Below are 19,496 nucleotides of genomic sequence, written 5' to 3'. Positions count from 1 at the left end.
TTAAAACTGATCTGAAGAACAACTCATCATACACACTGGAAAAGGTCTACACACATAAGTCTTTGTGCTAAAATTTATATCCACACAGTACAGTCATGAACATGGAACTCGTAATCTATAACTGCCGATCGAAATTTAGCCAGACAGGAATTTAGGCTGTTTAAAGTCTTCGCTCGGGAACTGTGTGGGTGGAGATGCGTCAATGACCCGCCAAAAGTCGCGGATCCGCATTCAACGGCTAACAATCTTAATTTTAATACAGAAAACCTATTGCCACTTTTATGTTGTTATAAATTAGCATAATCAAATTTTTTTTCGCATATTTTAGAATGTGACGGTTAGCGTCGTGTATTCATCGGTGCACGCACATTACGAGATTAGAGTTAAAAATGTGTTTTCTGCGAAAGACTTGTCATTTTATAACTAGTTCTGTGACCTCGCTCACGCATTCCCGCGCCTGCACCTAACTGTACCTACTTTCCCGTTGACTTAATGCCGACTTTGGACGGAACCTGCTCTCAGTACGTTAAAACTCTGATATAGCGATAGTTGCAGTTTAATTATATCTTAAATATGAGATGTTAGGCAGATGCCACGTAGAGGAACCTACCGGTCGCGGCAGAACCCGTAGCGGGTTACCTCTGGCTTGCGTGCCGCGCATTCCATCCGAGTGCCGAGACTGCCGAGTGAGTTCCGAAGCGCGCCGAAGTGAGCCGAGTGCCGAGCGCCATGCTGTCCGCGGCCGACTTCACACTGAAGTATGCGCGAGAGTGGCGTAAACGTATCGTGAGCGTGACTGTTTGGTCTGCGAACAATCTGTCAACAAACTAATCCGCGTCAAAAATAACTGATCTTTCAATATATCCAGTGATTCATTTCAATAATTAACTATCGAAGTTGTTGTGTGTAGTGTAAAAGGAACTCGTACTCGATATGGACTAAGTGCAGAAACCGTGTTATTTTTTTGTTTTGTATTGCGTGCTGCGCGGTAGGCTGTATAGCGTGTGTGACTGAGTGACTATATTTCCCCTGTGAGAAATTGCATTACACGAAATTGTTGCAGCAATTCCAAGGATTTTGGCGATGTCCCACAATTCACGGTAAACGAGCTATTAATGATACAAACTTCATTCTGTGGTAAAACAGCGGGTGGTGAATCTCAATGGCCTCGATTGTCCACGTCTTGCGTGTTCCGTTAACTTAAATTATTATTAAAATTTGTTCCGTGATTACTGTTTTAAATTAAGTCAACACTAATCAGTATAATAGCGTCAGAGTTAACGAAAACGTAGTAAGTAACTTTTAGCAAAATGTAGGTTTATTTATATCTAATTTACTAGATCGGTGTATTCTGTAGGTAGGTAGAAAATACATAATTAGTTATTGAACCCATTACCCCCGTAATACTGAATAAACTTCAAAATTTAGGCAATTAAGTAATTGAAAGTGTCAATACAGTTTCTAACAGTAACATCAATTAAAAATCTAAATATTAATAAAAAAGGTTGGTACAACATAAAGGTACACATGTAAACATTCATGTTTTTTAATCAGAAAGTAATTTTGATCGAGAACAACCAATACTATCTGACGACAATTCAGGTTACAAGAATAATAATAAATTGAAATATATACCTACCTACATATGAGTAGATTGCTAAATCGGCAAATTGGTGTTCAATTTCCAAGAAACTCGTATTAAGTCCGCTGGACAAATCGACGTATTGTTGATTTGTGATTGGTTCGCTTAATAATGTAACACCCGTATTATGTAACATACATTATTACGTATTACGCCTTGCACCTTGCATTGAAAGTTGAAACGCACAATATGCGATCTACCAAACTAAATGACGATGCGATTCGCTGTATGCAAGATGCTCAGAATCGTGATGTTTGGAAGGTCCTACAAAAGGAAGTCCTGTAGTAGACGTCCATCGGCTAATATGATGATGCAGATTAAGATCGCGTGGTAACTTGAAAGGGCTGTGGTTTTTCACTTCATCCTAACACGGCATCCAGTACCATCCTGAAATTACGGCGTTTAGTTTTTCCAGTAGCGTCAAGGGACAAACAAACAAGTACCATAATGATATCTTTATCATACCTGTGCAATACATGTTGCAAAATAAACGTGTTGAATTTGAGACATTTGTATAAAAATGTCGATGAAAAAGTAAATCTAGCACATCAACCCACTTAAAAGTTTACAGATACCAAAGAAAAAGTAAAATTTGATGAATATAAATAGCTTTCAATACAACTCTTTCTAGCGAGAGTGCATAAAACTAACGATATTTCTCCTCTAAAAATTGATGTTGCTTGAAATGATTCCTAAAATATACACATCGTACAAATATATGCACCGTGTGATATATTAGACAGGTTTCTATCCAACAGATCATCAATGATGAAATCAGTGTTAAAGATTTTCGATTCCAATGTACCAATTTACAGAATATAAAAAACCGGTACCAAGCGAAAGGTTATCCGCAAATATTGAGAATCAAGATTTCATCAACATTACTTAGTCAAATGCTTGAAACTATTATAGGCCGATTAAATTTACTTGATCATTCTATAACGAATTTAAATAGGGCATTAGGATATATAAATATTTCCTTTATATAAAATAATAATACAACTGAATTTAAGGAGTAGATTATTATAATATGGAATGTGAATAGGAATTTTTGGTTTACTATCTAGGAGTAGAAAAAAATCAAAATACTGTTGTATAATGAGTAGGGATTGAATAAACGGAATTATTACAGCAAATAAAAGCTCAAGTCGACTAGGTAGCTTTCTACGTGCACCAATCGCCGGATGCGACGCCGGAAAGACTGATTATAACCTCATTACTAACTTGACACTTGTTACACTAACTCTTCGTTTCGCTTTCATTTTCCCTTTGGTGTGGATTGGAAACATTTAGAGCTTTGAGCAGCGGTTTTCAAGAATAGATTAGTCACTAAACAGGTCTAGTTGCCAGATCCGGTTGGATTCGTGTCTATGTCGAATAATCTTTTTTACGATTGAGTCTTCGACATTCTTACTGTGGTCTACTAAATTTTATCAATAGCCTAATTCTGCGTTTTAATCAATAACAAATTGAAAAACAGTTCAAATTTACTTTTGCATTCTATTTCATTATTTTTGTCTGGGTATCTACGGATCCATAGTATAATAGTCACTTGTGTAATACGATATTTACAGAAATCATTTATGGGTATACCTACAAATTTATAATCTACTACAAAATTAAAAAAAAAATGTGTTGAAAACCGTTTGACTTGTCGAGGTTAAAAATAAATTGTCACAAGACAGGATGACACAATTTAATTTATAATTATAAATATATTTATAATGTATTAAAAAGAGCAACTTTTGTGTTAATAATCTGCTCTTCTCCTTACTGGCAGTAGTATTCACTTACAATTTAATTTTTTAAGATGAGAGTTTATGACTAGCGATGATAGTGCTTCTATAAAAATATTTTGTGTATGATAGAGACAAACAGTTTCTAGGAGTAGCCTGTGATTAAAACTGTATTAGTTTATGTATACCGCTATTTTACCTGTGTCTATTGTCTTTTTCCTGAACACGATAAGATAATTGTATTCAAAGTTACCTGCTCTACTAATCACTGTGGACTTTACCAGAACCACAAGTTTAGCTTGGTTCTTTCACTGCATATTGTATTACAAAATTATCTTTACTACTGTTTCTTCTAGAAACTTTTGCAATATTATCATAGCTATGAGATATCCCCTCAATATACATTTTGAAAATTTAGTTTCCTCATTTCTAACACGTTATAAGACGTTAAACTATTATTAAACGTAAATAGGCTTAATGCGGCTTCATAGTAGTTAGCACAAATTGACGTAGACGCTTCAGTGTTTGCATTTGCCGTCAATCATGCATGAAACTAAACTTTCTCCGTTGTGTTTGATTAAGTTTCTTAACTTTATATTTCTTACAAGATCATCGCATGTGCAGAAGGATTTACGGGATTATTGGACACAATTTATAAAAAAAAATATTTCAATATATTTTAAATAAATAAGTAAATGCAGTTAATGTAATCAATACTTTTGCTTCTTAATCTGAAGAAGTTGAACCAAAAATCAAATCATTTTCTATATCTAAGTCAAATATAACGTATCTGATTTTTATAAAAAAATCTTTTATTAATGACCTCATATTGGGCTCTGGATAACTTTGATTATGCTATGCTACTGTATCTTCATATTCTTAATTAGATTGATAATTATCTTGAAGTACGATAATAAGATACGACTACATAATAGTACACAAATTATTCAGACATACATCATCCAGAATTCAGCGATACCATAAGATATTCACTAGGATTTATTTAAGATCACGATATTACTCGTCTGAATTTTAATATTTATGATTATTGATTTTTTTAAGATGTTACATTCTATCTTGACAGTGTTTGTATTAAACTTCTTTGATTCTATGCTAATATTTGTAATTTTATTCATCGTCGTCATTGACCGAATATGATTCTTCAGATCAGAGTAAAGGTTATCGATTGATTAAATTGAGATTGCGCTGAAAACTAATTAATATTAAATGCAATTGATCAGTCATTAATTAGTTATTAAAGGTAGGTTAAGTAAATTTAGTTAATAAGATGTTATTTTTGTAACCTCAGATTAATTTATGTTTTTTGCGAAACTATTACTATGTGTATGACAGACTTCTGCCTACTTTTGTTGCATGAATTCTAACGAAATAAGTATCAATGGTGATTTTAACAATAGCGTATTCCAACCCCAATTATGATTCTTACATATTTCAAGATTGATGTATGAACATTAATCTTCTGGTAAACAATTTTGTTAAGTATGTAAAAAAATTAACATCTACATTAGCAAAGACATCGATAATTAGTTTAAAATTGGCATTTAAAAAGTGATTTTAACTGAGATACATGCCAAGTGTACACTCGTTAGCGTAATCTTCTAAATTTGTATCGTTTACTTTGGAATAATTTTGAACAACTAGCTAATTTTGTTCTTAGAATTTAAACCACTATTTTATTGTTTGTTACGTTTACTTGCCGGTACTGATGTTTATTGTTTAAGTAGTTAATCGGCTTAGCCTTGTGTATTGAGTTTGTGCTAACAAATAGATGTTTATCTACTTCCGTTTTATAACCACTCGTATTTATGTATACGTTGATCCTCATTCATATTGGGATTTATACTAACAATTGAAATACCTATCATGTTATCAAGTTTAGATACTTTGATTTGTGCCACATTCACTTTTTAGCTGTCTGTGATTAGAATGCTAGTTAGAAGACAGGTATTTTTTCAGAAAGTTGGTGAGATTTTTTGTTTTTTAGCAACTTTAGGGCAATTTGTTAAAATAATAATTAAAAGCTTCGTGTAGTTACTTAGTTTAGTCACTCAAGATTAAGATTAAAGTAGTAATTCTAAAAAATAACATTTGTAATTTGTTAAACGGTTTATAACACGTTTTGCTAGCAATGACGTTTTTAACGAGACACTTAAAAGTGACCCAAATGTTCGTACGGTGTAAGTGGGTGGAGTTAATGGTGCAAGATAAGATTGCTCTGAGTAATTATCAAATTTTACGCTTCTCTCGCTACTTATCTAAGAATAAATATTTTACTTGATTTTATCACTGAATGCGTAAACTCTTTCATAACTACGTTTACTAAATGGAGTTTGGAAACCATATGAACAAGTACTAAGGATAGATAGTGTCTTATCATTATCATCATCATTAACAACCCATAGTCGGCTCACTGTTGAGCACGAGTCTCTTCTCAAAGAGGGGTTAGGCTAATAGTCTACCACGTTGACCTAATGTTGAATTGACAGACTTCACACACGTAGAGAACTGAGAGAATTCACAGGTTTGCCGGTTTCCGATTTCACGATGTTTTTTTTTTAAACATGTGATATTTAGTTTCTTAAAATGCACATAACTGAAAAGTTGTACATGCAGGTTCCGGACCGGATTCAAACCTAGACCCTACGAATCGAAGGCAGAGGTCATATCCACTGGGCTATCACAGCTCTCTAGTGAGTTGGGCTTTTGGGGGTGATAGTTGCTCGCTTCCGTACATTACAAATTTGTTTTACAGGCGATCCGCACTAAGCGATTTGCTTCAGCGTTTCTAATACGAACAGTTGCCAAAGTGTGAAATGTGTCCGGTGTTTGTGTACCCATAATAAAATTTAAACACTTTCAAACAACGTTGTTTTTTCTACAAAATATTTTTTAGGTAAGCGCGTTGTATCGACCTCACCAATGCTTTTTATCATGTAGGATTGTAGTCAAACGCAAGCCTATTTCCATAAAATCAGTTCACAAATGACGGAAATATCACTGGATGTACATAAAAAACATACATATAGCCGAACGTAGCACATCCTCCTTTTGGAAGTCGGTTAAAAATCATCGTCATATTACTTATAATTTTTATACTTATTTCACCTGATATTGTACAAACGTTAGCTTGCGATCAATAAAAACAATATCTTAGAACCCAATTTCAAAGTTATCTACTGATTCTTATCTAAATCTAAACTTCACTTCAAAACAATTACTTCAAAAACAACCTCAGTGCTACAGGGGATTTTAATATTTAGTGATTTGGAAAAGAAAAACAAAACAAAAACAAACAAAAAAAAAACAAATCTTTTCTTTACAATATTACTCGCATAATATCATAAAGTTTGATAAACGTTAAACAATTTAATGGCCTTTTAAAAAGGTAAAAGTAGTATTTATGGTGTTTTTGGGTGACTTCAAACGGATTAACGTCTCGACGGAGTTCACTTAGAACGCTTTTAACGAAGGACAGGAAGAATTTTTATTACCATCCAAAAGAGAACATAAAATTATATTCTGGCCTGGGAGAGAGGAGGGTTAATTGCCACTGGATTATAAATAAAACCAAACTTGTTATTTGTTTTTAGTTCCCCATTATATTGAAATACTCTGCTCATTAGAACGTTGGACATATTGTTATACGCATTTTAGGTGACACTTGTAATTAAGAAGACAACTGCAGACAGAAGTTTAAACAAGCAAGTAATTTTATTATAAAAAAAACGAAATCCCCGACTTCGTACAAAATAATGTTGCCACGTAACTAAAACTTGTTTTTCTAAATTGGGGTATATCATATTATATCAAAATAAAAGAAAATATTCAAGCTAAAATGTAACAAACCAATATAGTCCTGGGACCAGGAACAAAATGGTGTGATGATAGGGCGTTTTCCTTGCAAGATATCTTCCAGACTTCGGTGCATCCTGAAACAAATATGCCTCCTAAAATTGTCCGACAAGGTTGACTTGATTTTATAAAAAATAAATTTAAATATCTTTCTTTATCTATTCTGCAAAAATCAGCTCTTATAAAACCCGATTTTCGAATAATTTCCTTTTTTTTCAAATATCAGCTCTTAACTACCAGTAAGGCATAACAAAGAAATATGTGTCCGAAAAACACAAACCTATATTTGTCGCACTCCTATAAAATTTATTTTTAAACCAACTGCAGAACGCTAAAAATGCCATATCTACGCACTATACTACAAGAAAGCCAATGAAAGACAGCCTGTAACCTATTTTCAGCTTTATCGCTAAACCGATCTTAGGTTCATTATCACTTTTGAAATTTAGATCATCAAATAACCTCAAGTGTTTGTGTGAACATCCAATACTAGCGAAGCTAGTCTTCTTGTCACCCGAAGCGGCACTTAAGCGAGGTGCTAATACGTCGGTTAAAAGCTTTTTTGCACTCAGATTTTATAGCCTCTAGGGTACGAGTATACGTTGTGAGAGGTGTAGTCATCCATCAAGGCTTGTGATGGCTACGAGTTATACTTACTGGTAAATTAGAGGTTCTAAGAATTTTAAAACACCATGTAGGACTTAAATATCTGGAAGCTTTTATAGTAATCTAACTGTTGTTACAAATGCGAACGTTTTTTAAAGCACTAAGAAGATTTTAAAAACTCATATACTAAAGAAAAAAGGAAAGCTACACTATTATCGAGTAATGTAGGGTATATTTTATCACTAAATTCTTAAAGAAATGGGGTTACTACTAACTACGCGGGTTTAACCCAGGGGTGTCCACTAGTTCTATGAAATGTAACGGAAGTTTTACAGAAGTTTGTTTACGTTTCGAAGAAGTATTTTTAAACAGTTGACCTCTTAAGGGTCTGGCGACCTTTAAACATTCAGGTGTATTAATAAATTTGACCGACAGAACGGGTTAAGTGACCGTTACAAATACGTCGGTCGGTCCGGCAAAACTATTGACTCGGAGAAAGCAGTTTGGTACTTCGTATAATGACAAATATTTGTATGTTTTTAAACATTTATTTTTGTCCAAAAATATAACTGACCATTACGGTCAGTTATATTTTTGGACATTACCATTTATTTGTCCCATTTTTCGTTGATGCTCTGCTTCTATCGATCATATAACCTTTCTCGAGAAATGGATTACCCAACACATTTTTCCAATTCTTAGCAAATCCTGACATTACCACAGAAATCTACAGAGAGACACCACAGAGTTTAGCTAGTATGAAATATCGTGAGAACAACTTATATAATATCTTAAATGAAAGCTTATCGATAAGTGTTTTAATAAAAATCAGCAAACAGCAACTCTTGTCTTTCGCACTTAGTTGTGACCTTTAACAACGTTTTGTAGATCTGAGATAAATAATTACGTGATGTTAGTAATGGTTTATCCGCAACGTAATTTGAGGTGCTCGAGTGCACCGGAGGCACCGACCGAGATACGCGTCGAGGAGTAACAGTTAGAGACATTGAAATAAGTTTGTCACGCCATATCTTAAGGTATATTCTGCGTGATAATCGTAATTGAATGGCTTTGTATACAGGTCTCTTTTATTATTCCCATAAGGATGGAGACCTAGCTCATGTGGAGGAGGGTTTTGGAACTTAGATTTAAGGAACACCTTCAATAAACCGCATTGAAGAAAGAGAGAAGGAGGAAGAGGAGAGGTAGGTAAGAGGTGGGCTTTAGGGGTATTAGGTGGTCTCTAAAATGATCACTATCTGATGTTAATGATAAACCTGCTCGCCTATTAATTTAGTCTTTATTAACAACCTATTAAATTAAACATCAAATCAACTGAGAAATGTCATCTACTTTATGATAGAATCTGAATTTTGTATATGTTCAACTAACATACGTCAAAGTTAGTGAATTAGCCTGCAGGGCCGATAGTTTTCAGGGCTCTCAGACGTGGGGGCATAACAAGACCAAATGATGTAGAACTTTTTGGAAGGAAGGAAAGCACAATATTTCGTAGACCGACCTAAGAATAATCTGGAATCCATAATTCAAAGCCAAATTGACTTAGTGCTGGATTAACGAGTAACTAAAATATCCGAACAAATATATCATGACCCTCAAATCCTCATAGCATACAGATATCACTGTGTGCAAATGTTTACCTATATTTACATATTACATGTATATTCCAATGACTGAAGCATATTTTCGGCTGTTACCCGTTAAAGCTATTTCCGTTGTAATCTCATTCGCTCTTGACACTGTTTACGCGAATTGAGTTGTCATTTAGTCAGTCAGAAAAACGGAATGCATTCGGTATTATTCTAATCCTCACATTTTTGTATCGCTTCATCACCCACTAAAGAGTGCGTTTGAAATAACCTATGACATGCATAATTATATAAGAGCCATATAACGGCATCCACCCCTTCAACATGCACTCCAAAAGACCAGTTTTCAAGATCACTCAATCCTAACTATTTTATTTACGTTTGACACTCCACAAACGGATCAGTCGAGCTGTTTAAATAACTGAAGCGAATATAAACACACTTCAGAATGCAGCATAGAAAGCTCGTCTAAGTTCAGCTTACTAAAATAGATCATATTCATTTCTAGATTTAATTGCAATGAAGTCGCAGATGCGGATTTGAAATCCTTTCCCTAAATTTTTTAGATACTCTGCGAAAGCAAACATCTTTTACATAATCTCTTCATTCGTTGTTCATATTAATGTTGTTTTATTTATTAATATTATGTTAATATTCTTAACTTTGAGTCTATTATGTATCTACCATGCTATACCAACTTCAGGAAATGTTTTAAACCTAAAATTAGAATAAATTATGCTAAAGTAAAAAAACTTACATCTCGTAGCTGTATTTTGGTGTAAGCTTTTATGAGCAGCTTTGCCTACTTTTGCCAACTTGCTTTGTCTTGCCACATTACCCAAATCGTAAAAAATGGGCATTATGCCTTAACCTTAATGCATGAAAGACTTTGTAGGTACGAATGCAAAACTATTCTCGTTAGATAAATACACAATAAGTTATTTCAAACTCAGGTGAAATTAAATTACGCTTGTACACAAAACGTGTTAGAAATATCTGTGGGAAGTAGTTTATAAATTATTATATTCGTCAGATTTAAATGCGATCATATCAGCCTATACCATTGTCATAATGTGACGAAGGTTTACTTACCTCAGCTATTATAATATTTATCTGGAATATTTTAATACAAATGAGATAAGAAGCGAGGACCTTGGGCTTTCACTCACGTCTTGTCATCAGAGTAAACGATTCCGTGCGCTGTGGTTAGTTATTCTTCTAGCGATTAGCTAAGGAACCAGCTCGACTGGCTCTGAGTTGCGTCGTGGGCGATCTTTATATATTGTACATCCGTACACTGGTCTTCATTATTCGTTGGAGTTACGTAAAACAAGTCTTTATGTAATGCAATCATGTTATTATTGAGAACCAGATTTCAAGGGTGATCAAACTCTGATTAAGACTATTTTTATCAGCCGCTTTTCCCATGTTACCTACAGATTGTCTTTCTAAAGTGGATTTACCCAATTGTCCAGGACTCAGGACTGTTATTAATAAATTTCGCAGGAATCATGAATTTTCCCAGGATAAAAATATGTTCGACTCCAAGATCCAATTTATTTATACTTTAGTATAGAGACAAATTCAAATCGGTTTTGGAAGTTTGTTCAGTCAGACAGATAGCCAGGCTAATTTTCATATTAGTATGGATGTCATATCCGATTAACAGGTTGATAACATGACCTATCAATGACGAATGTCATATCCACTTTTAAATTTTCAAAGCGTTAGCGAATTTTGAATAAGAATCAATATCACACATGGCTAGAGCGGCTGAAATGATAGCGCGCTCCGTAGTTTTCATTACAGCAACGGTTTGGTTTGTAGACAAATGCATCTGCATCTGTGTGTTCAGTGATTGAAACGCACGGGTTGGGTGGCTGAAGCGTGACGTCTGCCTCGGTGACACCCGATAGCCCGTCTCACGACCGACCCACTTTCAACCAAGGTCACCGCCTGACCTCCTAATCCCACTATTTCCGTATCTTCGTACATTAGGTCAGTATAAACTAGCAGAAACAATACAATCACTGCTGTGCGTGCCAAAACACACTTCGTTTGTGTTCACATAACTGTCTGTGCCATGTCTCTACACCGTGCGTGTCATTTTAGAATTTCTTTGATATCGCACAAAATATTATAACGGTTTCATCTTTACACATAAAATGGAGAGGTTTTGTTTAGAGTTTACGTAACTCTCTAGAAACGTTTTGTAGCACGTTTCTCTCTTAACTACGAGTATAGTGTGTACTAACATGTTTTTAGTAAATGTAGTTGTATTTTCAACTTGAAGTGCTGTTATATCTATTTAAAATTCAAGACTAATTGTTGACAGTTTCAATTTATTGTGTGAATAACCACAAAGCTCTATTTATTATAATATCAGCATTCCACGCTTCGTTGACTTCTTTAATTGAATGATAAAAGGTGCAATGAATCGGTACAGTTTCATCAATATTGAGGCGTTGAATACATTTTGGACATAGTCGAGTCAAACATCTTACGACCTTAATTCACGTTGATCACTATGCTTGACATATTGATATTTATAGTGTTTAGACATACAATAAGGAGCTTAAGCTAACTTATCCTAATAACTATACAAATCATGCCCACGTGGAATGATGGCATGAATACTGGCTGCATTTCCGCGTTGTGCAAAAAATTAGCTAACCCAGTGTTTAGATTGATATTATCTAATAAAATTCCGTTTTCAATTTTAGACCGAGATACTAAGTCAAAAAAAGAAGTAGATTTTAAGTTTACCGTTACGGGTATATTGTTAGGTTTTCCATCCTTCGGTACCTCGGTATCGACGTGTATTGTAACAACAACATTGCGGTATCTTGTTCAGCGTCCTATTTAGAGAGCACTTTTTGCATGGTGTTTCGTGTAGACCATAGTGTACTGCGGTCTCCGCTGTGACAGATTTACAGATAGGACGCCAATCAGAGCGTGTGCGCGCACTTCTAATACACACCACAACATACTTTCTAATCTGCGCCTTTGTCACTCGGCTATTGGCTAACTTGTTGTATCTACCAGACTTTCGCCGATTGTTTTCACGCTACATTAGATATCCGGTCATTTCGCTTACAAACAGTCGCTACTTTACAGTTACATCACAACAATGGCCGTAACGAATTGTCATTAACATCGTGCCCTTAAATCTCACGTTTCATTTGAAACTTTTGCTACTTCGGTTATTAAATTTAATCTAAACTGCGGTTAGTTCACCAGTTGCGTATCGTGTTGCCAGTTCACCCGTCCGCTCCCAACGATGAATTCGATACGATCGTACGAGCTATCTCGAGTTCGAGCTGTGAAATAGGAGAGCGGACGGACAAGCTTAGCCGCAATGGCTCTCTTGATAAGGTGATGTGGATGCGTGTATTTTAGAAGTGTGCGGGGTAGCGCGGGGGGCGGGGGACCGGTCCCCGTACCGGTTGCGTCGCTGACTAACGCCAGCAACACACAGTCAAGTATATTGTTAAGTCTGCAGCGCGCTTATGATGTAGGATGTAGGCAAATAAAATATATCAAAATTGGTATGGTTTCGATATTTTTTCACTGCTTACATACTTTAGGGCAATGCATCATCAGTGCGTTGTTTACTATATTATAATTAAACATGGCACATTTTGACGACCTCCAAACTTTACAAAACGGAGGTCCTGGGTTCGATCCCCGGCTGGCCAGATTGAGATTTTCTTAATCAGTCCAGGTGTGGCTGGTGGGAGACATCGGCCGTGGCTAATTACCACCCTACCGACAAAAACGTACCGCCAAAGGAGTGTGGAATTTCATCCTCCTCCTAACAAGTTAGCCCGCTTCCATCTTAGACTGCAATCACTTACCATCAGGTGAGATTGTAGTCAAGGGCTAATTTGTAAAGAATAAATAAAAATAATGAATAAATAAACATTAAGCGTTGAGTCATCGCACGAGACGTTTAAACGAAGCTCTATCGCGACGACGGACAGTGTTTTACTCATCACTGGTTTCGATCCGTTATTGAGTCTGGGTGCTTGCGTCGCCCTCTTGCGTTGCGACGTCGCAACGCAGGTGTGGCATACAATGCATTAGCGCACTAGTGAGGCATATCTCTAAGCGCGCTTCAGACTTTCCTCTACAATTGACCGTGTATAGCTGGCGGTAGGGCTAACCGTTTTATTAGCTGAGCCGTGCTCCACAAATGATCGTCTTGAGCGGAGCCCTGGGGCGCCGCGCCCACCGCACCTTCTACAAGGGGCAATCAACATCTATGAATCATTGCATACGCTACCAATGACTTTACAAACGCCAGCCTATCGCTTACATTGTATTATTTAATTGTTCAGAAAATGTAGTTTATTTTGTGACTATCTTCAAATAGTAGCTACCGGGCAGGTTGTTATGTTGAGGTAGAATTGTTTCTTTTGCTTATATAACTTTAACAGAATTGGGTTATAGTTACAAGGAGTTAAGCCTGTTTTTGTAGTGGAACCAACTGTTTCTTTCTCTATATATTTTCATGACAGCAATTACTACTGGTTATTTGTTTCATAAGCGCAGAGTATACTTCTAAATCTCATTGGTTTTCTTGCTATATTATTGTATTCGTATTGTATACGTTTTAAAGTTAAGAACAAGCAGATTAACTAAAATCAATTGTTGACCTTGACTCCTATTCCTATGCGGCTATATTGTTAAAAAGTGGACCCTCCGCGGTTAAAGAAACATATAATTTATCTTTATATTTTTGTATAGATAAGTATTATCATTGCTGAATCAATTTTTCAGTACTACTAGAGTTTCGGAGCTTATTCTCTACAAATAAACAAAAATATTTCCTCTTCATCTATTCATAACCCGACAAACCGGGGAACACTGCCTTTATTAAATGTTAACCTTGTAATGACGCCTGTAGTTACCGGCCATATTTATAAACATGGATTAAGATTTAAACCTCAATTGTCTGCAAAGTAAACTGAACTTTAAGCAGTAGTGATTAGCTCTACTTTACTTTTTAGAAAATTGAGGTTTAAATCTATGGAGTCAAATTTTATAAACATGGCCATACGGTATACAAAGTCTCGGCAATAAAACGCAACAATTGTCTTGACACAGGTGCACGTTTCGTAATCACATTTTGCTTACAAGTTTACGAGTGAAATCGTGCGAGTTTTTACTACAGGATTTCTTTGAAGTAACCAGAACATGGTGATTCGATGTTCTTCAGTTAGGTTGGGTTGATACAATTTAAATTGTTAATGTAAGACTTTGCTCAGTCTTAAATGAGGTTAGATGGTGTATTGTGTAAGAGCCATATCATTGATCTACTTGTTATTGTTAGGATCATCATCATCATCATCATCATTATTAGCCGATGGACGTCCACTGCTGGACATACGAGTAGATTGTTATGATAGCGCAATTGAAAAGTGTATCGCTCATATGCATATTGCAATCGATTTTTTTTTCTCTTCTGAGGGTAGATTGAAATTCCAGCTTTTCGTATCAAAGGGGAAAATATACATATAGGAACCAACTGGTGTAAGTTACTACATATTTACTTTACCCTGCGAAAATCAGTGCAGCAATTGTGTTACTTTGGTTTAGTTAGAATTTTCCATAAACATAGAGGGAAATGTATAGCAAAACTTAGTTGTAGGATTCAGGCACTATGTTGCGATCAATAGAATAAGTTTCACTTAATAAAGTAACTACAGTAAGTAGTTACTTGATAAAATCATTAATGTTTCGTATTAATTCGAGATGATACCCTCTCCTTTTCATCTCAGAATAAGAGTCATCATTGAAATTGTTTCTATTTTCACTATCAGTGATTGACCTTGCGTTATTCTATTTCGACGCTTGCGCGTGGCAAAGTGCCATCGCAATGTTTTGGGTTCAATGCCGGCGTGAGTGAGACACTTTCAAAAGTTTCCGAGACTCCAAACTTCATCCGCGTCTTTACACACGCTTCGGAACGAGTCTCTCTTCATTACCAAACTCGGTAACCTGGTTATTAGGCTCGCTGTGTTATACGCGAAACGTGTGAAAAAATCTTTACTCTATTATATTTTAAACAATCAGTTCAATTTCGCTGTTCACAAATTCGAAAATTTGTAGCACCAGAACACGTACGCGTTTCCGGAGTTGCGTATTGTCCGTCACGGTGTCCACACCGTGTGAATGAATAGCCATATCGGGCTCATGACAAATTGGTTCAATGACAATAACATCGCAGAACGGTCAACGATCGAATCAGTTCGCGCAAGAGGACAAAGGTCGGTTGAGATTCACCACTCGTTAAACGACGTGATGGTGATACAGTTTTGTTTGGTTGTAGGAGACGAGATAAAGCGAGCGACGGAAAATGGGTTGTAGTGATGTGAGGATTTCGCGTGACTGGTCTGCGAAGTACCACAGCGGCTAAGTGAAATGTTCGAATCTTTGGTGTCGCGGCTGACGTCGCCGCCTCTGTCCAGGCGGCGGCACACGGTTCACGCTTCTAGAGAAGTATGCAGCGAACCAGAAGAAGAAGCTGCGCCTGTGCAGCGACGGTCGAGGACTGCGAAGCAATTGTTGGACAAACGACGTAAAGCTCGCTTATCATGCGCAGACCTGACTACCGCTACCAATGGGGAGCCAGAGCGATTGTCTCGAATGGATGCGTTCAAAGCATTCTTGCCATTGAGACAGTCCAAATCGCTTGGAAGACTCGACGGTCTTAAAGAGGTAAGTGTTAATAATAAACTTGTTTACTTACAAAGCGTGGCTACGGTCCAGAGAAAAATTACTAAATATTTGAAAAACAGTAAAATAAACAGAGAAAACGTGAACGTAGGATTAGTAATTTAAGCTCATGTTAAGAATGATAATGCTGTTCTCACATGTGATTTTATAGAAGTTTATAAATTATTGCTCAATAAAACTTGCAATACAATTGTACTTTTCAACGACCAATCCATAATAACGTTGGTCAGATTGCAAAATATGTAAAGTGCCTTTGAACTATGACACCACATCAGGTTGTAAAACATAACACACGTTACAAGGGATCTACATTCAAAGGAGTGACTTGTGGAATTTCTGACATGGCTGAATCATAATGCAATCTGAGATTCAAGGTGCCCGGTTACAGTTATTGTACACTTCTTAGTACAAATTGAGTCTCAGATCAACCGGTTTGAACCTTATCATACTTAATTACTTAATTATACATTTTTTATATACTTTGACGACCTCTCCGGCACATTTGAGAGTACGTAAGTACTTGTTTTATAATGGAGATTCCGGGATTGAATTTTGGATTTTAATTTTTGTAAGCTCCGGTCTTGTCAGGTCTTAGTGGTAGAATTTGGTGGCAGCTATTTCGTTAACGGCAGGACATACTATACAGAGGATATTAATCTAAATCGTGATTACAAGGATTGAGAAATATTGTTGTTATATGATCTTGAATGACTTATGGTAAGCAAACAAAGCTAATGTATTTAATCAAATGAAATTACGTATATTAAAAGTATCGGCTTTAGGAGTTAGAAGGGTCATTACAACGTGTATTATAAATAAGGAAACAAAAATACAAACCATTTTGTACGTGGCTATGAGATATAACCTAAGTAACGGTGCAGGCCCTTAGATTATGCTTGATGATAGAAAGTTGGAAGCGCAACTAAATCGTATACGTAGCTTCTGAGCACATTCTTCGAATTAGATATTACAGAGTATCTATTGTGATCTTGAGCAGATCTTGAATAAGATATTTAACGACATTGATGTATATTAGTTTAAGTTTTAACGGTTATTTGAGAATAACATCTAATAAAATATTAAATGGACCGTTTAAGATTAAAATAATATGCAATACAAAACTTTCAATTTGCTATATGATCGCTATTTACCTAGTATTGATACACAAAACCCATGTATTAATATAACGATCCATTTCTAAGTTTATTAATGAAAATCATATTATAATTATATTATTTCTAATCCAACCCATTACCATATTGATATTTCAAAAGCATTGCTTGTCAGAATAGATTCGAAGGTTATTAATGAACAAGTTTTCTGCATTTGTAATTACGTTGTCAATCATTGAAACCGTCAAAGTTTGATTCAGACAAGCCTGAGAAGCTTAAACCGTTACGACACACGCGAACCTCTGATATTCCGCAGATAGAGCAAGAATGCGATAGGCAGGTAGGGGCAGGTACGCCAGCCTTGACTGGAGGTACACACACACACAACTAAACACCGTAGCCACGAGACGTGAGTCTGTGTGCGTGCTATTTGCCCATGTGATTTACAGACAAATGCCACGTCGACATGCGCAAGCGCATCTGTTTGCTGCTTTGTGAGGACTTTTCAACGCGTTAACGCCTTTTGTCTGTCATCTCCGAGGGGGAACATCTGCTCTTACAGAAGCTCTTATTAAATTGCCCATATCCGAATCAACTGGTTGATGTATTACGCTAGATGATGTACATTGTCTAGCCAGTGTTGATATATTCGACTAGCCGGTTGTAAAGATGCTTTTAATTGTGCTAGTTAATAAATTGTCGTTTTTTGTATGTTCAAAGATAAATGACATGTGTTCTATAAAATGGAAATAGAGAAGTCAGTGCACCTGCCGTATAGTTAAACGCTATTATTTTGGATGCGTTGCGTATGCTATGTATTTTTTGTTCTGTTCATGTAACTGTTGTTAAATAAATTACTTATAATAAAAATGTGGTGAGGTAACTCACGATAGATTTTTACTCATATATCTAACTACTTAAGTTTTAAATTTAATAAACATCTTACATAAAAAGTGTAATCATAAAAATAAATGACTCGTGCTTGGTTCAAATGGCAGGATTGGAAATTATATTAATAAGCGTTACCATTAGGTAATTCAAAATTACATTAAGTGCTTTGAAAGATTTTGAGTGATTATTTTGTTAACAAAAAACATTACAACAGCATTATTGTAATTTTTTGGTTTTTGCTAAGAGACAATTTCCTGGAACTAATTTGTTTCAATTAACCTAAAGATGTGGATTTGACCATTTGATTGAATCTGACAGAGGAAACCTTAATTATAATGCAATTTTACTAATATTATAACAAGTATTTTAAAATAGTTGGATGGAAAAAATTTAAAACAAGGAAAGAATATCTTTACGAGATTATCCTTAGCTGCCATATAATTTGAATTTAACGATATTGACCGTGAAAAGGTTAAGATATTTTTAAGATACGACCGTAAATAATTTAAAATTAAGAGGCGCTTTTGACCGACGATGAGCACCAACGTATTCGTTTAATATTACGATAACATTAAACGTTTTTGCTCATTAATCAACACGATCCTAAAGTAGGTAATTCATGTTGCACGTAATGTTTTCTATTTCTACCAGATAACATGCTATAGATCTTTGCATTAATATTACGAATAACGACAAAATAATAACCCAAATAAATGTTTTTTCATTGAAATTATAGAATATCAATATCCTAATTAGGTATATGCCAATGAAAAAATGTGTTACAATGTTGTTTTTACCCCAAAATATTCAAAGAGACTTTTTACAATTACGTTAAATTATTAGCAACCTAATTTGGAGATTGTCATTGATATAAATAAGAATATTGATAGTGATATTTGTGAAGCCTATTTTTGAAAACATTTAAAAAATAGGTTTTAAGAGAATATTAACAGAGGTATATAAATACGAACCAGATATAAGTTCTAATATAAAAATCTTGTATGAGGCTTAAATAATTCCTAATATTCGTAATAAGTTGACCTTCGAGCCGAATAATAGTCAGGTATTTTGTTCTAATTATAAAAAGTTATACCTATGAGTATAATGTTTAGTTACTTCGTGACCTTTATTAATTGTATCTTCTTAAGTTCTTACATGTTAAAACGAGTGTGAGTATCATTTACTTCATTAAATTAGATAGAAGTAATACGTATTCATAACTTTCACGGTTTTAATAACGCATTCATACAATCTTTTCCCTCCATCAAATCCATTGTCAAGCTCA

General features: G+C 35.3%; 1 protein-coding gene across 2 annotated transcripts in view; it reads left to right on the top strand.

Moving 5' to 3' along the window:
- LOC112045256 (uncharacterized) overlaps window positions 1-19,496 on the top strand; it is a 221,298-nt gene that overhangs the window by 105,450 nt on the left and 96,352 nt on the right. Inside the window, exons 1-2 of one of the 2 annotated variants that reach the window (XM_052887263.1) lie at window positions 744-1,100; window positions 15,802-16,190. The exons of the other annotated variant lie outside the window; for it this stretch is intronic. Coding sequence (XP_052743223.1) covers window positions 15,894-16,190 — 297 coding nt within the window. The 5' untranslated portion in view covers window positions 744-1,100; window positions 15,802-15,893. Of the gene's footprint in view, window positions 1-743; window positions 1,101-15,801; window positions 16,191-19,496 lie in introns of those variants that run through there. 2 annotated transcript variants of the gene reach the window in all.

Source organism: Bicyclus anynana, chromosome 19 (genome assembly GCF_947172395.1).
Source record: "Bicyclus anynana chromosome 19, ilBicAnyn1.1, whole genome shotgun sequence".
In the NCBI taxonomy this organism is placed as follows: Eukaryota; Metazoa; Arthropoda; class Insecta; order Lepidoptera; family Nymphalidae; genus Bicyclus; species Bicyclus anynana.
This window is presented reverse-complemented; position numbering and strand designations above follow the sequence as displayed.